This window comes from Ascaphus truei, chromosome 6, assembly GCF_040206685.1.
Source record: "Ascaphus truei isolate aAscTru1 chromosome 6, aAscTru1.hap1, whole genome shotgun sequence".
In the NCBI taxonomy this organism is placed as follows: domain Eukaryota; kingdom Metazoa; phylum Chordata; class Amphibia; order Anura; family Ascaphidae; genus Ascaphus; species Ascaphus truei.
Genome location: NC_134488.1, coordinates 89890253 through 89915076, shown reverse-complemented (window position 1 = coordinate 89915076; position 24824 = coordinate 89890253). Strand labels below are relative to the sequence as shown.

At 41.9% G+C, this 24824-nt stretch overlaps 1 protein-coding gene across 5 annotated transcripts in view; it reads right to left on the bottom strand.

Annotated features, from left to right (window-relative positions):
* VPS13D (vacuolar protein sorting 13 homolog D) overlaps positions 1–24824 on the bottom strand; it is a 241678-nt gene that overhangs the window by 118125 nt on the left and 98729 nt on the right. For 4 of the 5 annotated variants that reach the window (XM_075605047.1, XM_075605049.1, XM_075605050.1 and 1 more), the window contains 6 exons: positions 19460–19568; positions 16344–16523; positions 15245–15355; positions 14916–15065; positions 11139–11288; positions 9845–9941 (listed from right to left, as the gene is read on the bottom strand). In XM_075605047.1, coding sequence (XP_075461162.1) covers positions 9845–9941; positions 11139–11288; positions 14916–15065; positions 15245–15355; positions 16344–16523; positions 19460–19568 — 797 coding nt within the window. Of the gene's footprint in view, positions 1–9844; positions 9942–10091; positions 10191–11138; positions 11289–14915; positions 15066–15244; positions 15356–16343; positions 16524–19459; positions 19569–24824 lie in introns of those variants that run through there. The other variant, XM_075605051.1, reaches the window with a different exon arrangement.

The window sequence follows — 24824 nt, the reverse complement described above, 5'->3', positions numbered from 1 at the left end:
CTTTCTGCTGTTGGCAGTGAAAAACTGACAATGCTTATAACTGATACATAACTGGGGAAGACATATACAATGTAACTCCGGGTATTGATGTGGTCCCCTTATGTTTAGCGGGACACCCACAGACAATTCTAACATTTACAGGCAGCAGTGGGCTGCAGAACTGACACTTCACATTAACCCCACATGACTGAGGGGAACTCTGTTACATGACATACATGTGGTCCCCTTATACCTAGCGGGACACACACAGACCGTTCTAACACAATTACAGGGTTGCAGCTATAAGGGGGCTGCAGAGTTGACACTTTACATTTACCCACTATGACTCAGGGACACCCAGCCAGGCCTAATACCTTTATTTACTGGCCTGGATAACCCTTCACTGTCACACCCTTGTTCTAGACCACCTTGCAAAAAATCCAGGATTGCAGCAGTAGTTTGTTCCAAGAAGCTTACACCTTGGTGGTCACACCACAGATGGAATAGCTACCAGATTCTATAATATACTGTAATAGTCATCTTTTTCTTTGATGACATTAAGGTCTGTACCACATTGGGTGACAACCCTCTTTATCTATGCAGCTCCCGCTCAACCTCAATGCCATCAAAGTCAATTCCCCTGGACTGGGATGTTGCACTGGACCCTGGGATAGGAGGCCTTGAAACACCGGCAGTTGCCTCAGATCATCTACCAAAAGTTGAATAACCTGTGGAAACCAGGCTCTGCGTGGCCAATTTGGGAGTATTGCCCCTACCTCCGCTTTGTCCCGTCTGATCTTTTTGAGAACTCTTGAAATCAGAGGAATTGGCGGAAACACATATGCGACCTGGAATTTCCATGGAACAGGATATGGCGTCTACCTTGGTAGCTCCTGGATGAAACATTCCTGAACAGAATTTTTGTAACTTCCATTTTTCTGACGTTGCCATGAGATCTGTGTCTTGTATCCCCCATCTTGCGCCTAATTGATTGAATGGGACCTCTCTCCTGGATCTAGAGTCTTCTGGCTGAAGAAGTCAAAGGCTCCTTTGCCCTGCTGGATGACCTTCTGCCATAGTGATATTTGGGTGTAGTTCCTGTAGGAGTACAGAGCTCTTTGTGCCTCCTTATATAGGTCACCATAGTACAGTTTTCTCACCGGATCTTTAATTTGCACTCTCGTAGTTGTGGTGAGATTGCCGCTCTCTCTTTCCCTCTGCACATGCGCGACTATCTCTAATGGCCGTCGCAACTGTCCGAGGCTCTATCGCGCATGCGTGAACATACCCACGATGGCAGCTCCCTGTAGTAGGTGCCGCCACGGAGTCCCGGCGACCCGATTGCCTCCCTCCATGGACCGCTATGTTCCCTGCATTAACATGCACCTACCCCTCTCTCTCCAATGAGTGCGCGCACACTGCCGGCAGCCAGCCTCTTGCTCCCGCAGCTCCCACCGGAAGTGTCCTGCAAGCCACCCCCTCCTGCAGCCCGGAAGAGGGGGACATGGCTACATCCTCCCCCTGGTGAAAACCCCAACGTCCCCACTTGGGACAATGTACTACAAACATTGTGAGGAATAGGCGAATTACCCCTATCCTCGCTACCGATCCATCTGGTACTCAAAGATGAGTGCTATTGTGTTGCTAGAAGAGCATGGGGAAGTCGAGTCAAGAGAGGGGGTTGATCAAGATTCCATCAGGGGAAGTGAGGCACATATGAGCCACAACACGCTATTGGGGCCGTGATGGAGCCAACTGGCACTTCTCCCTGGAGTCTACACACCGCTGCTGTGCGAGGAGAGCCTACCAAATTGCTGTTTGATTTCAGAGATTCGACCTTGTCATTAGACTGTAAGAGACGGCTAAGCTCCATGAGCCGCAATGCTCCCTGCACTAGCGCACATCTCCCTCTCTCTCCCACAAGTGTCCGCACGCCGCCGGCAGCCAGCCGCTTGCTCCCGCAGCCCACACCAGAGGTGTCCCGCCAGCCGTCCCCCTCCCGCAGCCCGGAGGCAAGAGAGGGCTACGTGTCTTTATTTTTCTACTTCCTTAAGCATCGCCAGGCATTTTATTATAATTTTTTACATTTACATCTTATGCCTGGTCCTTTTGCCGCTATTTGATTTTCAGTGTTGGCATGACCATTTTGTGTTGATATAGATATGAGAAAAATCTGCAGCACTCACCAAGATGATGTCAAAAAAGGTATTTATTCACACCATGTGAAGTAACCGAACACAGCAGTTTGCGGAAAGTTTCGGACCACTATTGGTCCTTTATCAAGCTCTAGAGAGCAGTGCTAAAGGCACTGGCATTTATAGTGACACAGTGGAGCCAAACAAAGCAATTAGACCCACCCACATTTAAGTGTAAGCAGGTGTAGATGAAAGGCACGTAGTTAAATGAGAGACTGGACATGTGCAGCAAAAACATACATCAACCATGGCATATACAATCACTAAACACGAGTACCCATAAGAATTTGCATGCCTGCACATATTTAAATGATCTACATCTCAGGAAATAAAATAGTAATAAGGATATCAAAAGAGTACCAATTTGCTCAGTGTCCCATGATCGCGTCCTGTCAGTAAGATCCTTGCCGCCGGCTTCCTTTGTGCCGTGTTTATATTGATCTTGATGTAATGCACATGCCTGAAGAAAGTTCAGTTTGGAAGAATACTTCCTGGTTGCACTGGATGCCATGACAACCAAGGAAGAGCGTTCATAGCAACAATGGCAGTGATATCTCTGCACATGTTAGAGATCACTAAAAGAGTTCATAAAAATGAAAACAAAATCTCTCAATGCTAATCCCCTAACAACTTCCATGAGTGCCCATGTATTCAACCAGAGTACCTGTGTGTGGGTAATCCAACTAAAATGAAGGCAAAAAGGCAAATAAAAACAAATATATCCACATGTAGCCCTCTTTCCCTCTAGTGTGAAGGGTCTACTAGTGCTGGCGGTACCTGTCAGCTCTCAGGGATCTGAGACTCCGCTACTGGGAGCCTGGGGTAATAAATATACTGAGTGGTAGCGTCTCCACCTGCACGGGATCCCAATTGGATGGGATAACTCCGAGCAGGAACTATTAATAACAGTCCACAGATTATAATAACAATAATAACCTTTACTGAGAGCAGTAACCATAAACCACATAAATGCAATAGCAATACTAATGGTTACAGCTATACCTCGCCGCGCAGGCCGATGTCCCACCACTGTGTACCCCCACACCGTATCCACAGTACCAGAGGTGTCCCTTGGTCATTACACCCAATAAGTGTCCCCAAAAGATGCCCCTCTTTAAAAAGGACAAGAAAGGGAGGAAAGATGCTAGTAATAATGGTAAGGGGACTAATAAGGAAATTAACACAACCGTTTAGTTACAGTAACCGCAGTGAGCAGACTAACAACCTTTTCCAAACATCACATAATTTATAGAAAAAAAAAGATATCCAAATCTACATTACATACAGTTAGGTCCGGAAATAATTGGACACTGACACAATTTTCATAATTTTGGCTCTGTACGCCACCACAATGGATTTGAAATGAAACAACCGAGATGCAATAGAAGTGCAGACTTTCAGCTTTAATTCAAGGGGTTGAACAAAAATATTGTATGAAACGTTTAGGAATTGCAACTATTTTCATACACAGTCCCCTTATTTCAAGGGCTCAAATGTAATTGGACAAATTAACACAATCATAAATAAAATGTTCATTTTTAATACTTGGTCGAGAATCCTTTGCAGGCAATGACTGCTTGAAGTCTGGAACGCATGGACATCACCAAACGCTGGGTTTTCTCCTTTGTGATGCTTTGCCAGGCCTTTACTGCAGCTGTCTTCAGTTGTTGTTTGTTCGTGGGTCTTTCTGCCTTAAGTTTTGTCTTCAGCAAGTGAAATGCATGCTCAATCGGGTTGAGATCAGGTGATTGACTCGGCCATTGCAGAATATTCCACTTCTTTGCCTTAAAAAACTCCTGGGTTGCTATCACAGTATGTTTTGGGTCATTGTCCATCTGTAAAATGAAGCGCCGTCCAATCAACTTTGTTTAATTTGGCTGAATCTGAGCAGACAATATATCCCTATACACTTCAGAATTCATCCGGCTGACCCAGTGCCATTGTAAGCCATGCATGCCCATGCCATCACACTGCCTCCACCGTGTTTACAGATGATGTGGTATGCTTTGGATCATGAGCCATTCCAAGCCTTTTCCATACTTTTTTCTTCCCATCATTCTGGTACAGGTTGATCTTAGTTTCATCTATCCAACGAATGCTGTTCCAGAACTGGGCTGGCCTTTTCAGATATTGTTTGGCAAAGTCTAATCTTGCCTTTCTATTCTTGAGGCTTATGAATGGTTTGCACCTTGTGGTGAACCCCCTGTATTTGCTCTCATGAAGTCTTCTCTTTATGTTAGACTTGGATAATGATATGCCTACCTCCTGGAGAGTGTTCTTCACTTGGCTGGATGTTGTTAAGGGGTTTTTCTTTACCATGGAAAGGTTCCTACGATCATCCACCACTGTTGTCTTCCGTGGACGTCCAGGCCTTTTTGTGTTGCAGAGCTCTTTTTTTCTCAGAATGTACCAAACTGTTGATTTGGCCACTCCTAATGTTCCTGCTATCTCTTTGATGGATTTTCTTTTTTTTGCAGCCAAAGAATGCCCTGTTTCACTTGCATTGAGAGCTCCTTTGACCGCATGTTGTGGATTCATAGCAACAGCTTCCAAATGCGAATGCCACACCTGGAATCAATTCCAGACCTTTTACCTGCTTAATTGATGATGAAATAACAAAGGAATAGTCCACACCTGTCCATGAAACAGCTTTTGAGTCAATTGTCTAATTACTTTTGGTCCCTTGAAAAAGAGGGGGCTACATATTAAAGAGATGTAATTCCTAAACCCTTAATCTGTGAATACCCTCAAATTAAAGCTGATAGACTCCACTTTAAGCGCATATTCATTCTTTAACTGTAACCTGAATTTATTTTGGTACACAGCCAAAATAACAAAACTTTGTATCAGTGTCCAATTATTTCTGGACCTAACTGTATGTAATAGTGTAAATCAGCCTCTCTACGCGTGATCAGCTCCTTACTGTACAGATGTTGGTGCACGTTTGGTGAACGGTACCTGCCGGGTGTGTCCACAACTGGGCTCGCTAACGAAGAGAGGTAGGGGATCTGCCGATCCAACGATATCCTCCGCTGGATGGGATGCCTCCCTCTGGAGTGACCGCAGCAATGACCTTCGCTCCCTCTCTTGCAGTCTGGTCCCAGACTGCAGTAGCGATAGTTCAATGAAGCAGCTGTGGCACTAAGCTCGCTAACCACTAAAAGGACAGGATCCCTAACTGAAGGGGCCTTCCCTAAAGTTGGTAGAGGTCCCCAGAAATCTAGTATCAGAGGATTTACTGGATCCTAAGTCAGCCCTAACCAATGCGTCTTTGATGCTAGCAGCCCTTCTGTATGATTTAAGGGGAGGCCCCGTAAGCTTTGCATTCAATTTTTCATCAGCCTTGATCAAATATTAACATTTGTTAATGAGACGACCAATCATTCTACTCTCTGAACCAAAGGTGGTCCACAAAGGGAATTCTATTGTCTTTATTGGTCACCCTGGGTTGTAGCAGAGCTTCCCTGTCTTATCCTGCCACAAATGATCTTTCCCTCAATTTCCCTCAATTTAAAATGTAAACCGGCACCTACGGCACTACCGAGAAGGACGGCGTGTAGTAGTGCAACAGGCAGGATGATGAGCAGACCTTTAGGTTTTTTTAAATGCAAGGCTTGTCAGTTTTGCAAAGCCAAATCGGATTCTTTGTATTCGAATAGCACAAAAAAAGCATTTAAGACCAAACAATGTATTAATTGTAAAACCGATCACATGTGTATTTATTATGTTGCCCTTGCGGTCTCCAGTACGTTGGGAGAACTAGAAGACCGTTAAGGGTCAGAATTTTAGGACACTTTAGGAATATTATTATGGGATTAGTCACACAATGTGTCCCTTCATTTTAAAAAACACCACCAATCTGACCCCAGAGGCTTATCCTATTTAAGGATCGAGTCAGTACCTCAGAACTGGAGAGGGCGAAACAGATTAACTGTTCTGTCAGTGAGAATCCTTTTGGTATCACTCATTTAAATAAATGGTATCCTAATGGCTCGGACATCGATATCGACATCAATTCTTTTATCCACTCATCTTTGCGTGTTTTTGTTTTCTCTCCCCCTTTTTCCCCTTATTGCGATCAGTTATTCCCCTTCCCTCGTTACTGTACGTCTTATAAATTACTCTTGATGAGTTTATATACTGAATACAAGTTATAATAGTGCCATCTAGTGGCCATATTAAATTCTCTGAGTATTTGTTATGGATTTACATTAACCATTTAGATTTTTTTGATATATAGATTAAAAAGTGTTATTGTTATTATATTATGTAGAGTTTATATGTATCTATTATGATTGATTTTATATATAATGTATTTATACAAATGTCCCTTGCACTTTGTACTTCAGTTATTCGTTAGGGTATATAAAGACACTTGGGACTATTATCACCCATAATCTCTGAGGCAGTTCATTTGCTGAACGAAACGCTTAGGATTGGTACAGCAATCTCCAAGTCCAGGTTCCCAGCTCAACGCTCTATCTGTTCTCCAATGCATTGCGGGAATCCCATCCGGGTTCCGAGGGACGTGACGCGCTGACGTCACGGAGCAGAGCAAAGCGGAAGCAACTGTGCTGTGCTGATCGCAGAGGGACACAGGACCGGCCAATGCAGTTGCTGCAAATTCTGGCTTGAAGCCAGTAACTACGGCGGATTCTGACCGTTTGACATCCATACCCAAGAACCAGGAGAGATTAGAATATACACCTCTCCTGGAAATTACAAATCTAGAGTCTTATATTTCATCTGTTTGAGAGTTGCCATTTTTCGTTTCACTATTGTATTTTTTCTTTCCCCATTTCTGTTAGTCCACCAGTATTGGATCCAGTGGGTTCCTATATCTCATGCAGATCTGGACCCAATAAGCCCCTATATGACTTATTCCAGCATCCAGCAATTAACTACTGTGTAGTGTAAGCCAGGGGTGCGTAAACATTTTTTGCTGCGCACCCCTTGTCTGCTCTCCTCCGTTGTTGCGCGCGCACCCCCCTCTCCTCCTTACCTCGCGCAGCGTCAAATGGGTCGTGTGACATCACGTAACCCACGGCATCATTTGACACCACGTTACCATAGCAACCGTGACGTCACATGACGCTGCGTAGCCATGGTCACACACCCTGAAGCTGTCTGAATCTCAGTAAGTAGAGGTTGCAGAGGCCTCGCGCGGTTCCCCGGAATTTAATTTAAATGCATTTGGGAAGAGCACGGGACCTGTGCAACCACCCGCGTCCGTCCGTCTCCCCCTCCCCCCTCCTCCCCCCCCCCCCAAAAAAAATCACACGCCACCCAGTTTGCACACCACTGGTGTAAGCCATTATCTTTGTACACCTATTGGTTTGGTTTGTGCCCCTTATTTGCCTTTCATATTTCTTTGACACAGGGACTGTGTTTTTCGGTGCTGCACCAATACCTTGCACTTATTGACTACTTCACTTATATCCTTGTTTGCTATATTATTAATTTGCGCTTACCTACAAAAATCAACAGCTCTGTAAAAATGTACTTAAAAGTGCCGGTCACCATTAGGTAGGATTACAGAACCCTTTGTGGTATCAGGGTAGTGACTCCCCGACATGTACCGCTGTGAACCCTATCTCCATTCGGTTCCCATTTTTATAAAACTATAGATAACCCCATGGTGTATAGCAAACATGGGTGTGCAGTGATAAATAAGACAGGAAGTAGCTGGCTATGGCTAGTGGCTGCCTCCGGAGGCCAACATCTTAGTTTATGTGACTGTGCGATCTGTGTAGTGGCATGCATATAAACATAGGGTTTGGATGACACAGATACGCTGACGTCATCAGTGCGATTGAAACGCTAAGTCTCGGTCGGGAACCGGCAGTATATGCCACTACGCAGATCGAACAGTCAGTAAACTAAGATGGGGGCCCCGGAGGCAGCCACAAGCCATAGCCAGCTACTCTCTCTGTCTTATTTATCACTGCACACGTACATTTTCCCATTATTGTTTGTCACTATTGCAGAGAACACACTGCACCTCCAATGAACTTAGGTGCTCACTGTTTTGGTTGTGTGCAATCTGCAACCCTAACGTTTTTCTTGTTTCCATCCTGAGCTTGTATTAAAAGCTACGGTCATACACTAATAAATTATTTATTTTTTGTTGCTTTATCGAAGAGATCTGAACACTATAGAGCCTAAATTCACAATATGTGTCTCCCAACCTATAGGGGACATCTAATGTGAGGCTTGATTTGAGTAAGTGTATATTTTTATATATAAGCCTATTTCACTACACTAATATAAGGGCATATTAACAATATCAACCACTATAGGGGTATCTTTCTGGTTCTAGAGGGTAAAAGTATCTAATTAGGTCGCAACCCTACTAGAGAAATTCAGGTACATACAGCGCTCAACAGGTTTTACAATAGTTTTGGTTTTCTCAGTAAAGTACACTTATACAATTTATAAAAAATTATTTCATTCAGTAGAGGCTGCATGCTTACTACAGGGATTCTTTTCTTGTGTGTACATGTTCTACCCCATTTCCCTACAGCACCCTCTAGTACGTATTTTGACAGTATCAGCTGAGTGGGGACCCCCCCTTTATCTGTTTGTTTCATGTTTTATAGGCATTCAAAAAAGCTTGGCAAATTCACTGAAATATGCTTCTACTTTTTACAAAACATAAAAATAAAAAATACAGCAAAAGTACAGATATTTTATGCACAGAATAATACTTCCATTTAGAAATACCAGTTTCTCAACTCATTACATTTAGAATAATGTTGCCCAGTTTTATTAATAGTACCTGTCCCAAACTATATACAGTACACTGTTTTATATCTTTTTACAAAAAAAAAAAAATAATAACTTTTGCTGCTTGACAGGCCTCCAAAATATGGGCACATATTAGGATTAACCCAATCAGGGCTGAAGGGTGCAGCACAATGATGGTGTTAAGGAAACACAGAGGAATGTGACAATATAAATGCTGTAATATCCACTTAGGATCAGTAGTTCTTAAACCTTTGGGTGTCCTTTGGATATAGCTACTACTCTACATCATGGGGTCTGGCACTCTAGAGGCTCCACATGACAGTCGGTACATCATAATAACCTAGCTTGTTTTTCTAATGAAGATCATACTCAGAACGCGATCTGACACTTCATAGAATGGGAGGACTCCTCCCCCCCCCTTCCGTCCCATAATCAGTGGAGAAGCAGTCATGTGATCGCGAATGCACTTTGGTGCCGCGAACCCTCTGGTACTCAAAGGGTTAAACCTCTGGGCACTAAATTAGACTAGGTCTCTGACACAAACATTAACATTCTATTCTTATGCAAATTAGCCGCCTATACCTGTGTGCAAGTGCATTGGTTAATCCTTAAGACAAGTGTGGCCACTGGTTCTTGAAGACACACGAGTTCCATAACACAATGCTCCTTTGGTGAGAGCTTTAGTACACAAAGATATCATAATATGCTTAAAGCGTTATAATACTCTGGTATATAGTAACTTTACAAAATTACTAAAGAAATTAAAAACAAAAAATATACAACCACATATGTATTTTTACAGACACATACCATAGAACATTGAGCAGGTTCAGAGTACAGAATGCACATTTATCTTTTGAATGCCATATAAAAATAGTATTTTCTACATCTCGCACAAGAAGCCAATTTATACAGTATCATACCTGATTCCGATTGGTCAAAGCCAAAGTAGCTCAGCAGTTTCAGAAGTAATTTTTCCTCAATCTGCACAGTAAACTTTTGAGCTGTGATCATTAGGTGCTAGAACGAAACATATCCAAGATTTAGTATGACCTTGAAGTTGTTAGAACAACTAGTAGTTCTACACATAATTACAAATACTTTCCAGACAAAATGGATTTGGAGTTATAACTGATGTGCATCAACATACCCTTTTGATAACATTTAGAACTGAAGTGCAGCTCACAAGATCTTGAGAGCTGTGCTCCTGTTCTACATTGCGTTCTCTGACCCTGGAAAGATTCATCTGGAGCAGTACATCTAAAAGGGCTGTATTAAGTAATTATATTTACCCTTTATTCTTCACTTAATTACGTTTTATGCACTGTATATATATTACACTAAAACACTTTTGTCCTTTTCATAAAGTCTATTACTTGTTTTTACCATGTCAAATAATGAAGCTAAAAAATGATCAGCTAGAAGTAGAGACATCTCATCTTTCATTTTATCTGAAAATGGATCTTAGGCTTATACTTTCTATTAAACAATGTACAGGCTTATCTCCTATGGCAGTACCTTATACGGTCTGCGAAATTAATAATAAAAAAAAAACTGTCATCATTGTAACATTATGAATTGGCCACAAGTATGAGGACTAGAAATGCAGACTTACTAATCTCCAACCTATAATGTTACTTCCCTTCTAAGGTGTTAGTATACAGTACCTGAAGGATAGACTTGTGAATTCAATATACAACTACAAGCATACCCCGCATTAACGTACGCTAAAGGTCCAGAGCATGTATGTAAAGCGAAAATGTACTTAAAGTGAAGCACTACCTTTTTTCCACTTATCGAGGATGTTCTGTACGGCAATCGTCCTATACGTGCATAACTGATGTAAATAACGCATTTGTAACAGACTCTATACTCTCCCAGCTTGCGCACAGCTTCGGTACAGGTAGGGAGCCGGTATTGCTGTTCAGGACGTGCTGACAGGCGCATGCATGTGCTGCCGTTTGCCTATTGAGCGATATGTCCTTACTCGCGAGTGTACTTAAAGTGAGTGTCCTTAAACCGGAGTATGCCTGTACTGTACTACAAAGAAGAGCTACTGTGTTTGTTTATTAAAATGTATCAGCGCACAAACAGGTTTTAATTTTATTAACCCTAATCTAAAAAAATCGTAGAAACACTATCAAATATAGACTACCTTGCAGATATACAACACGGAAGAACATAAATGAAAGCAAACTGTTAGTCATGTTGCATTACCTTGTACAGATCAGTGAGAGCATTCTTACTAGGAACCTTCATTGCATTAACTTGTATAGCAGATCCATGCTCAACTTCCTCATTTTCACTGCTCTTTGGGGTAACATAAAGCATAGCCGGCTGAGTGGAGCCAATTAACTGGTTATCAGCCTGAGGGAGGGAGGGGGGTTAGGGAGGGAGGGGGGTTAGGGAGGGAGGGAGGGGGGTTAGGGAGGGGGGGAGGGGGGGAAGAGAAATAAGTTATATTTTACTGTGTGACCATCCCATTTTTTATTTAAAATAGATGGATTTAAAACAATAGATATCCATCAGGAGGTAAATTTCAGTAAAAAATATTTGTCTCTTAGCCATCTTTAAACTCATTTAAACAAACATGTATATTTGTGAAATACATATTTAATATAAAATTTAAAAAAATCTCTGATGAATTAATGGATAGAAGTAACATTTTACAATTGCAGGTTTGGCAAACATTGCAGTAATGATATTTTAAAAATATCCTTTTAGAATACCAATACTAGATATAGAACTACATTCGAAAAAAATCTGTTCACATTTTAATGATCCCAGGATTGAAAATGATTTTGGTGTAAACATCAGTGGTAATGCAGAATAAATAGTTCCTACAACATACAGCAACTATTACATTCTTATCACAAGAACGTCTGGTGTGGGTCCGTGTGTGCAGAGATCTCCCTATGGCACAATCAAATGTACTGTAGGACCATCTTAATTACAATGTTATGTTTATTAGGGTAACCAAATGACTGATTTATTAATACAAATAAATACATCTTGTAGTTGGCAAGGGGATATATTGTGAGTATTGTTTGCTCCACTGCAGTGTCATCCGATTTATCCAGGACACTTTGCAGTCAAAGTTACCAAATTAGTGTAGATGGTGACTTAACGATTAGACTAATGTAATTGCAGCATCAAAAGCATTTATCACCCAATCTTTACCTTGTGAACATGTTGGGCCATATTCACTAAGCGGTGTGACACCAGCACTGTAATGTGTCTCTTGGAATAGCACTGGTTAGTAAATATGGGCCATTGCCAGTTACATTTGGCAATACACTGGAGAGCACTGTTAATACAGGATTATAACTTGGAGGAGACCATGTTTATCATAGAGACTAAAGATTTACCTTTAAATTAAAAATTAATCTGTATATAGTTATGGTAAGACATTTCTGTCATGATTGAGTGTCACACTATGGTTATTTTGTACTCTGCAGATATAATACACTGACGTCCAGGTTTAGCCGGGACAGTCCCGGATTTATTGCACATGTCCTGACACCTATTTGAAAATGTTTAAAATGTCCTGGTTTTGGCTGCAGAGGAAAAGGGGGCGGGGCCAGGATCGGCAGGAATGGAGCCAGAAATATGAAGAGAGAAACATGAAGTTACAGTCACAGGGGGCGCCTGCATGGCTGCTCCTCATAGAGCTGGTTCATGTTGGACAGTGTGTGTGTTTATGTGATGGTCAGTCTTTTTATATGGTCAGTGTCAGGTCAGTGGCTGTGTGAGTTTCTGCGCAGGTCAGTGGCTGTGTGAGTTTCTGCGCAGGTCAGTGGCTGTGCGAGTCTCTGCGCAGGTCAGTGGCTGCGCGAGTCTCTGCGCAGGTCAGTGGCTGTGCAAGTCTCTGCGCAGGTCAGTGGCTGTGCGAGTCTCTGCGCAGGTCAGTGGCTGTGCGAGTCTCTGCGCAGGTCAGTGGCTGTGTGAGCTTATGCACAGGGGTGGGGGGGGGGAGGGAAGAGGGAGAATAGGGGGATGGGGAAAGAGAATGGGGGGGTAGAGAGAGAATGGAGGGGGGAGAGAGAGAATGGAGGAGTGAAGGAAGAGAGTAAGAGAGAATGGGGTAGGGGATGGAGAGAGAAATGGGGGAGGGAAGGGGGAGAATAGGGGATGGGGAGTTAAGTGAGAGAATGGGGAAGGGAGCGGGAGAATGGGGAGGGAAGGGATACAGAGAATGGGGGTGGGGGGAAGGGAGAGAATGGGAGGGAAGGGAAGGGAGAGAATGGGGGGAGGGTGAGAGCAGTTAGAGAACTGCACTAGCATATTCAATTCTTGCATGTGTATTATATAAAATAATAATTTATAAATTTACTATTGGTCTGTCATTGGTCAGTGAAGGGTTATGTGACCCACTTCTGCGCTGGAAAGTCAAATTGAACTGTCACCCCAAGCACCAAGCTTGGGATAGCGTAAGTAAGCGCCGCGCACGTGGACGCAGCCTGATGAAGCAGGGAGAGGAGAGCTGCATATGCTGAGTAAGTCCTTGAGGAATCCCTGATCACGGTGGCAATCTTGCGATCCCGGTTATAACGCGGTCTCAGTATGTGAACCCCGAGCACCGCGTTATAAAAGGGGTTCAGCTGTATATCCTACAGTCTCAGACAGATGTTGGCGTAACTGTTCTATGGAAGGTTAGTTTTTTCATATATGGTGGTCTTGCTCTAAAATACAAACCTTTTGGATAAAAGTTTTAGAAATCATAAAATAAATTAATGGTTTTAGTCTCCAGTTGGATCCTTTAGTGATTGTGTTTGGTGCAGTAGATGTGGATAAAAAGTATGTCCTTAAATCTAACTCCAGTTTTCTAATCACACATTTACTATTAGCCACCAGATTGTGCATTGCTTCTAACTGGAAGACTGTATCGGCACCAAATATGACACAATGGTTGACTAGAGCATGGGAGATGTGTGCTTTAGAGAGCATAACTTTTTCCATACGACAAAAATATTCAAAATTTATAGATAGCTGGTTTCCTTTCTTATCTTATTTGAAAATGCATAACTATCATAACAAGACAAGGATGCAGGGAGTTATAGTATATAGATGATAAAAATAAGAAAAAAAAATTTTTCTTTCATATACACTGGCGACACACTTTATTCGAGCTCGGCTAGTCCCACGAATTCGCGTATACTCGGGTGTATTGAGGTTTGTGACTGTTTTCTGCCCGAGTGCATTGCGTTACTTTCCAGGCAGGGATTGAAGCATTTTATTCCCGCTGGCTGCAATACTGCACAGTATATATATATATATATATATATATATATATATATATATATATATATATATATATACACTGCATTACAATTCATGAATTTATGCCATCTGGTAGACACGCGAAGCATTGCAGCCTATTAAATCCTAATCATTATCATTTAACAGATCAGCCGCCCGTCAGCCAGGCATGAACCATGGCTGGGAAGGCAAACGCAACGGGGCTTGTCAGAGGTGAGGAGCGGCGCATTCCAGGTATCTGCCAGGTACATACTGGGTATTTGCTCGAATAAAGTGTGTCGCAGCAGTAAATGTATAGATTTATTTATTCTGAAATGAAGATATCGGGATGGTGTCTTTGTTTTGTGGCAATATCTTGTGTTCTTACAAGTTTCAGAGATAATATATGAGCAATGGTGTGTGTGTTGGGGGGGGGGGGTTGGGAGTGTAGGGCTATAGTAGTTATTGATCAGTTTTTCCCCATGAATTATTGTATTTATAAAGTTTCATGTTATTCAAAAACGAATACAAAAATTAAAAAAAAAAAAAACCTGGCCTACTGGGAGTTTTTGAGGACTGGACTGTGTAACCACTGGTTTTGAGGAATAAATAAATATATTATATATAAAAATATTATTATTATAATAATAATGCATCTCCTGCAGTAATTGCTGGAAGACGTGTTTTGTTTAATTATCAAATTATGTTAAGAAACATGCACAGATATGCAAAAAAAACAAAAAACTGCAAACATACCTGGACATCTTGTATGCTGAGTTCCAGCACCTGACTGGCAGCCAAATGTGTGTAATGAATATTAATTCCTGTGAGGCTCACAAACACCAGTTCTTCTGGTACTTTATTAACGAATGAAATACCTATTCCACCTTCTAAATTTACAATAACCTGGAAAAAAAAACAATTCTTTGTGATTTATGATACACACACATTTATGGATATACATATACAAATAAGTGTGCACACAAACCATAGACTTTCCTTTGAATCAACTACAGAGCCATAGGAGGCAAAATACATTGTATTCATTGCTACATAGTGAAATCATTACAGAAAAATTCTCATACTTCTAACTCTTGTTCCGCATCTGGACTCCTTAACTTTCTCAGGTCTAGTTCTGTAAGTTCATCCAGTTCACTTGAAAAACGATCACTTCTGCGCTGATTAAAGTCAGTTATCTGGAAAACAAAGAATTAAATAGAACACCAAGCTCGTGATTATCTATTCAACACAAGCTGTTCCACCAATAACTAATTAACCAAGGCTTGCTTAAGATTTCTCTATCATTGATGAAGGAATGTAGGCTTAATTAATGAGTGCGCACTCCACAATAAGCTTATGTTTAAACAAACACAGCTACACTTTCCCAAACTTCAAGTTGGGTACCACCTGGTCCATTGAATTCAAAGTTACTAAGGAAGCACATTGCTGGGTAACCATGTCATAAACCATTGTTTCTCTAGCCAAACAAAGTTTAGGGAATGATCCGCTATTCCTTTATATAGTTCAAAAAGACACCCTTGTGAGAAATAAGTAATTTTACCTCTGAGGTTACTAATCTCACCTAGTAAAGGAATAAACGAGGGAGAAGTAGTAGATAGTATGATTCCTTTAATTGAACCAGCAGATAGTTGACAGGTTACAAGCTTCTGAACTTTACAGGATAGTGTTTCAGATATAGCCTGTGAAGTTTAAAATCTTGCTACTTATCGATCTGTTGGTCTAATAGGAGGAATCGTACGACACTCATTTGTTACTTGACAAAAGACGGCTAGCCACCCTTCTTTTTCTAAGCTCATCTACCAATTCTTTCATAGTTATGGCAACTATGTATTCCTATATCATTTTTATTTTACATTCTACTGTATTGCAAGTATGTGATTATTTTATTGCAGCTACTGTATGCAACCTGCACCAGTAGATCATCATTGCAATATTGCTGTAAATCTGGTTTGATCACAAGAGGAAATGTATGTGTAATAACCACTCGAAATAATACTACATTTGTATGGGAGCTTTTTGGGGAAAGGCAAAGAATAAACAATGAACGTGTATACAGGAACAGCTCCACAATGGATTTCAATCCTCTCAAATACCAGCAGTGACTGCTTGTACAAGTGCTTAAGAACGTTGTACTTCACGTTAAACACTAAGAAGAGGCTATACCTGTAAAACTCGTGTGGGTCCATCTGGGATGACTCTGACAGAGAGAACTCCAGAACCAGGTCTCATCTTCTGGTTTATAAATTGTTGTTCTATGGGAACTGGCCCCAGAAGTTCTAATGATGTATCAGGGCCAAGGACTACTTCAGCTCCATCATATAAACCTGAAACCCCATTTCTTGCCTAGTGTTTAAAAGAAATAGTAAAAGCTAATAAACACACAAATGGCAACCAAGTGTAATACTACAGTATGTATAAAAAATAAACGCATGCATAAACACACACTCAAATTTAGAAAACAAACTTAAACCACCACCCATTTATTCTTTTTGAGATCTCTTCAGGTAATACCCAACATACATATCTCCATACTTCTTTGAGTTGTCTGAAACTTCTGAATGAGGTTTGCATTTAAGGTTCAAGTTTCACATTCATACGTGAGCACAGGCAGAATACACTGGTTGAAAACTTTCCTTGAGGCAAAGAGGAAGGTTCCCTTGGAAGTTTATCTTGTTTTGTCTAAAAGTATCCCATCCCATCTTCATTCTCCTATTGATTTCATTCAAAAAGTTCCAATCCATTGTTGCTTGCCAGCCAAGGTAGACAGTTTTTGACTTCTAGTTCTATTTCATTTATTTCGATCTTTGCAGAGTTGACACATTTGTTGATCATTTTGGTGTTGCCGAGATTCAGATGGAGACCCACTTTCTTACTTGTCATGGCGAGTTCTGATTTGTTGCAGGTCGTCTTCTGAACTGGTGGCAAATCTAACAAGGTCATCTGCAAATTGTAGGTATTCACCAATGATTTTGAATCTTTTTTAGTTCCCAATGCAATGTCTTGAACAATTCTTCAAGTGTTGCTGTGAAAAGCTTTGGTGAAATGGTGTCTCCCAGTCGTACTCCCTTGCTGATCCTAATCATGTTTGTATCTTAATCTAATTGTTATGGCATTATTGTAAATGGTCCTTATACAATCTATATCTATAGTTACATATTAGGGGAGGTTTAGAACAAACAAAAAAAAAACACAGGTCCATCAAGGTCAACAACCCAAGTTAAATTTAGACAACAGATACTTATCCTATATTAGTATTTACAGTATTTTGATACAGAGGAAGGCAAACAACCCCCCACCCCCTCCCCACTGAAACATTATCCAATGATGGATGTCTCATAAGTGGAAAAAAGTATTTCCTTACAGAATCCAATAATGGCAATTAGACTTCTCACTGGATCAAAATCATTCACGTTTACTTATTTGGTATATTCCTGTACACCTTTCCTTTCTAAAAAGATGTCCAACCTTTTTATTAAGATATCTATTGTATCTGCCATCACAATCTCCATGGGTAATGAATTCCTCATTTTAACAGCCCTTACTGTAAACAACCCTTTCCTTTGTTGCTGCTGAAATCTCCTTCGCTCCAAACTTAAGGGATGGCCCGAGTCCTTTGTACTGCCCTTAGGATGAATAGTTCTTTTGAAAGCTCCTTGTATTGACCCCGAATATATTTGTATATAGTTATCATATCCCCTCTTAGACGCCTCTTTTCTAATATAAACAAATCTAACTTAGCTAGCTGCTCCTCTTCAGTCAGATTTTCCATTCCTTTATTAATTTGGCGCCTCTCCTCTATACTTTTTCTAGTGTCTTTTTTATAAAGTGGTGCCCAAAACTGTACTCCATATTCAAGGTACAGTCTTCGTAATGCTTTATAGAGTGGCGTAATTATGCTTACTTCCCTTCCGTACATACCCTCTTTAATGCAAGATACGATCTTATTTGCCATTGCAGCTACTACATGACTTTGGCCACTATTGCTAAGCCTGGTGTAGCTCTTTTATTCTGGTTTCCCAAATGCATAAACATACTTGTATACGTAATAAATCGCATCTGCATACTCAAGTTTCCAGTCTATTCAAGTCCTTCTGGAGAGAAATTACATCCTGCTTTGATTTTACAATGGTACACAATTTAGTGTCAAAGATAGAGACTTTGCTTTCGATGCCAACCTCAAGGTCATTAATAAACACGTTAAAAAGCAGGGGTCCATGTACCGATCCCTGAGGTACTCCACGCACCACTTTAGCCCAATGTAAAAAGGTTCCATTCATATCAAGCAGTTTTCAATCCAGGTGCAAATATTTTCACCGAGAACAATTTCCTTTATTCTCTACGCTAACCTCTTCCGTCACTCTATGGAAAGCTTTTGCAAAATCTAAGTAGATCACAGCAACTGCATTGCCCTGGTCTAAATTCCTAGTTGCGTCCTCAAAGAAACGAATTAAGTTAGTTTGGCACAACCTATTCTTCATAAATCCATGTCATCTTACATTTTATTTTTTATCCTATAGGTATTCCTGGATATTATCCTGTACTACAGGGGTGCACAAACATTTGAAGTTGCACCCCCATCCCCCGCCCTCTTATCTGCTCTTCGGCAGATCTGCTCATCTCTGCGACATCACCACGTTGTCATGGCGATGCATCGTCGCTATCAGAAGACACAGGAGGAGAAGACGGAGAGAAGGTAAGGCAGTTACAGAGGCCCCACGCTCTCCCCCGGCAATCCATTTAAATGTTGTGGGGAAGAGCATGGGACCTCTATAAGCGCGGGACTCGGTTCAGCACCCCCCTGAGAAATTGTTGAGCCCCCCAGCCATACTAAATCTTCAAGCAACTTTTCCACTATTGATGTCAGGCTTACAGGTTTGTAATTCCCCAGTTGTGATCCAGCTCATTTTTTAAATATAGGAACCACGTCTACTTTACACCAATCTTGTGGTACTGAGCCTGTGGAAATGGAGTCCTTGAATACTAAATGTAATTTGGCTGAACTTGGCATGCACCCAAGGGTTCTTAAAGAGCTATCGGAGACAGGTGCTTTATTTACTTTAATTTTATCAAGCCGCCTATGCACTTCACTTCTTCCTCAGATAACCAATTGTTCGTTAATATAGAGTTTGTGGCTTCTTCCTGTTGCAATTTGCTCCTCCCTTGTAAATACAAGGGCAAATAATTTCTTCAACACCTCTGATATATATACACACACACACACACACACACACACACACACACACACACACACACACACTTTTCTTTATTGGTCAACTGACCTGGACCACCAAGCCGTGCAAACTACAGGTTAATTTCCCATCACGAAAACTCCAGGTTTGGGTGGTACTGCGCCGGCGATCTGGTTTCCTCAACATCAATGGTTCATACCTAAGAAAGTAATGACTGTTTTACACTTACATTTGACAGTGTATAAAAACATTTTCAAAATAACAGACACTAAGAAGTTACGATACAATCCAATTTTACATTTCCATACAGAAATTGTTAGAGAAAAAAGTACGTTGTAAAGATTGTTCATCAGATTTTGTATTACATTACAGTCATACCCTCACAATGAACCCCCAAACAGGTATAGTTTAGAGATTTACATTCTTGTTCTCTCAAACCCTGTAAGCGTTTTCTTTAGAGCCCAAATCTCCCCTACCACCCGCCCCCCCCCCCCCCCTTTTCCCCCTTTCTTTATGTTTGTACAGGATGGTTTACATCCAGGGTAGGAAGGGAGCGATGGTATCAGGAACACCCAAAAAAGAAAAAAGGGGAATAATGGTGCAGCAAGTAAACACAGAATGTGGATCTATGACAAATCTTGGCTCTAATAAAATGCCTACTTACAACAAGTAGGTGTTAAAACAGCAAATATTGATGTAGAAACAAGAGGTGGTTCGTGGAGACTTCCACTCGTAGTAACAGGTAGGTATTACAGCAGCATAGGATGAAAAGAGAAAAATGGGGGACACGTGATTAGTGTTTAAATAGACAAAACATTTAACCAATGATACAATGTGGTTGTCTAAAATTGATCTTGTTAAAAATAAAATAAAATAAAAAAGAGGAACCTGACGAAGCATCATTGCGAAACGCGTAGTTCCCTGCCGGAGCCCATTACCTGAAGGACCCAGCCAGCCTGTTGACATCCGGTAAGCCCTCCCCTTCCGGTTCCCGCCATCGGACGCGATCACGGGGGATACACCGGTCGGAGGAGCGCCATCGGACGATCGAGCTGAGGCTGGGCTGTTGCCTAAGCTGTATTGTAAGTGTTTTTCATGTTTGCTGTTTATGCACTTAATAAACTTATTTTTCACCCACTCACCGGTTTTGGCCCTTCCTTCCTTTGAATCGGGCACCCGGGAGAGAAGTCACTTGCAAACCGCCTCCATTAGGAGGAGTAGGCAGTCACCCCCACACCAGAAACTCTATTTTATCTTGTTATAATCTTTTACTAAACTAGCACCTCATACCACCTCAAGTAGAAGGAGGAGGAAGCTACTGCTTCCGGCAACATTTAAATACAATGGACACTGCCAAACCAGCATCACTATTTTTAGCCAGACAGTAGGCTGCATAGTACTGCACTAACAGCATCAACCGTCCCTGTTTGGCAGCAGGCTGCGCAGGAGCGCGCCAATCACCTGCCCCCACCGTTCTTACAGCTTTTATTTAACATCCCTCATCCCACCATTAACAACAGAATTCCATTCAAAAACTTTTAAAATTTATGAAGTGGTTTTTATTCAGACCTTTCCATCCAAGCCCGAATTCAGGCTTTTAACCAAGGTATATACATTTTCCCTTCTCCATTATATATATATATATATACACATATATTTTTTATTTATTTAATTTTTTATTTTATTTTATTTTATTTTTAACAAGATCAATTTTAGACAACCACATTGTATCATTGGTTAAATGTTTTGTCTATTTAAACACTAATCACGTGTCCCCCATTTTTCTCTTTTCATCCTGTGAGCAAAAAAATCCATGCGCTGACCGATCCATCGATTCTACTGCCATTTCAAGAAGATTCCGGGCTTTATCTTCTCTACAGGTCCAGCTGCAAAAAACAACAAGGGCAAGTATACACTACCCCTTATTTTGGTTATACATTAAAAATAGGCCATACAACAAGCCTAATAAATAAGGGAGCGCCCCAGCCTCTATTCTTTTCTATTACAGCAGCATATACTGGTGTTGAAATGGGAGATGATTCATGCAGGCTTCCACTCGCAGTCAGGGTCATGCAAAACAGGGAGAGGCCATAGTGTAGATCATAAAAACGTAAGTTTTATATTTAAAAGCACATAAGACATGGACATGTACTCAATGTACTCACATTGTGTAGAACAAAATCACATAAGATTTTACTTGAGGTAGTAGGTCAGCAAACGAGATGTTAGAGCTGCAGCCACTTCAAAGTCCCTCCACGAGAGTCACCCCTCGCAGGATCGCGGATGGAGAGCATCTGACGTCACGTCCGGGCCTTGGACTGACGACTTCCGGCTTGGAGTAGACAGAGAAGGGGACGGCAGGATCGCAGTGCAGACTCTGTGCCTTCAAAGATGGAGCAGCTTCCAGACTGTATTACAGCTGTGCTGCAAGCAAGCAGGCTCTACGCGTTTCGCTGTATGAAACGGCTTCCTCAGGAGCATAATCACACCCCCAATGGGGACCTACTGCCTCAAGTAAAATCTTATGTGATTTTGTTCTATGTACACAATGTGAGTACATGTCTTACGTTTTTATGATCTACACTATGGCCTCTCCCTGTTTTGCATGACCCTGACTGCGAGTGGAAGCCTGCATGAATCATCTCCCATTTCAACACCAGTATATGCTGCTGTAACACCTACCTGTTACTACGAGTGGAAGTCTCCACGAACCACCTCTTGTTTCTACATCAATATTTGCTGTTTTAACACCTACTTGTTGTAAGTAGGCATTTTATTAGAGCCAAGATTTGTCATAGATCCACATTCTGTGTTTACTTACTGCACCATTATTCCCCTTTATTCTTTTTTGGGTGTTCCTGATACCATCGCTCCCTTCCTACCCTGGATGCATACTACTTGTAAGGGAATCAGTACATATTCCCTGTGAAGGTTGAGAATCTTTTTAGTTACACCCTATAATCCACTTTTATATATATATTTTTGCACTAGCACTGTTATTTAGCGCCGTTCCAAGTCACTGGGTTCCGATACTGTACAGCAGGCATGTCAAACATGTCCTGCAGGGGCTGGAGGCGTACGGTGGCCGGGTGCAGTCAATCTGCACTCGTGCCGTGTGTGGGAGGACACGGGGGCGGAGTCAAAACCCCGGCGGAGAGAATGCATTCTCCTTGAAGCCTGGTAAACCAGAGATAATGGGCGCCCCCCTCCATGAGGTGCAAAGAGTTCAGCAGTTCAGTGGAGATCCCACAGACAGGGGTATGTCTTCACAGCAGCCCCCTCCCCCCTGTCAAATCTCTGTGTGAGCTGCACGTGCAGAAGGAGATCTGTGTGTGTGTGTGTCTGTGTGTGTGTGTCCCTGTCCCTGTCCCCCTGTCCGTGTCCCTGTCCCTGTGCCCGTCTCCCTGACTCTCTCTGCGCCTCTCTCTCTCTCTGCGCCTCTCGTTTTTATCTTAACTGCCCTATACCTACACCGAAATAACCTATTCTGCTTTCTTCCGGATCTGATTCAAGTTTCTCACGGGGGACATCGGAAGACAGGTAGGAAACACCTCCTCTCCAGTATAGTACCTTGAGGGACTACGGATCAGGTAAGATTCCAGGCGGGATTGCTGCTTTGGAAATCAAGAGGGGCATCCTGACACTGGTTAATGGGTTCAAAAGTCATTCACATCTGGCTTTTTTTAGTTTTTATTTTCGTTTTGTGACACACACACACACACACACACACACACACACACACACACACACACACACACACACACACACACACACACACACTACTTTTCGAAATAAACCTACGTTTCTATGAAAATTTAAGTTTGTTTTTTTTTGCGGCCCACCTAGACTTAAACCTTGTTTATTTGGCCCTTGTTAGCATTTGAGTTTGACATGCTTGCTGTACAGGATAGTTACCAGGAAGTTCCAAGGGCTGAATGGTGTTCTCTCTCTCTTTCTTCTCCTCCTCCTGCAGGACACTCAGATACAGAGTTCCAGAGATACATACTGGTAAATGTACTAGCGTTACTTTCTGGATTTTAAATTTCCACCTTGATGCGGGTCAAAAGGAAGATTACATTGCGGCTTTCTAGTAACCCGTGTGACGTGGGAGATTTAAACCACAATTTGGTTTCCCCTTCCCGTAAGTTAACTTGGGAACCTGGTTCCCATCATGCAAAAAAATAAAACAAGAGGGAAAGGAGCAGGAGAGCATAAAACAAAAACCAAAAAAGCGAAACTTCTGAAAAAAAGCAAATATGTTGTGTCCACTTAATATAACAATTCCCTAATTTTCCATAGTGAGGTGGTTTTTTTGCTTTACAGAATTCGAACCAGGAGGTCTTCCGGAACTGAACCACGCTCCTCTTTTTTAGCTCCAAAATACCCCCCCCCCGTGATCTTTACCATTTATGTTGCTGGTGTTTGTGACGCAAGAGGCAGCATGGCAAGCTAACCAAAGTAAGGATTAAACCGAGCCATCTTGGGACAAAATGGCCTCCACTTTGGTTATCGCATATTAAGTGATGTTATGTATCGTTAATATGTAAATGCGCTTGTCTGTGCGGCTGGGCTAGCAACAAATGATAGGCACACAATGAGTCAGAAGGCTGGTCAGTGTGTTGGCCAGAAAAAGTGTTAAGGGACAACTAGGATTTTCGTATGTTATCTGTGTGGCTGGGCTAGTAACAAATAGCTGCGTGATGGTCACACAATGAGTCAGAGGGCTGGCCTTTATGTAGGCCAGTTGGAGTTTTAAGGGAGTTAGCGTGGGACATGCCCACCTGCTGGTACAGTATTTACTCCAAAGCCGGAGCATTGTCCTCCACCATCCTCGCTCCCGATTGGTCAACACCCTGTATTCCATGTTTCAGATGAAGGCCGGGAAAGTTTAAAAACTGCAACCGCTCACCGCTCAACAGTTATTCATGGTTGGTCTCAGTGTTAAGAGACCAACTGAAAACCGAACTGTGGACCCGAGGCAGGTATCCTGAGTTACTAGGATACTCTGAACGGATGGATCAAGGCGGCATGCTTGTTAAGCCATCTCCAGCCGCGCCTAGTACCTTGCGAGCTAGGAGTCCCCCGTAACCTGTGTTTGAGGTAAGCTATTGCCTTGTGTTGCAACCTGTTGGCTCCGGCCAGAATAAACTTGCGTTATGTAACTCTCTCATTCTGCTGGTGTTAGCGATCCCTGTTAAAAGTCTGGTCTACTATGACAGTGTACTTCTTTGAATTTCGAACATTGCGATCCCAGTCATCCAATAGGAAGCCACAACATCATCCCCTCACCGATGTTGCAGCTCCGTAATTGCCCGTTGGAAACAAAGCCGATTTTTTCCCCTGAATCAGCTGAAATACTGGCAACTAAAATAGTAAATATCTAAAGAACCTCTGGGTGAGGGGAGAGGGGGATGGGTGGTACCCAGATCTAAAAATAAAGTCAGCTCAGAATGTC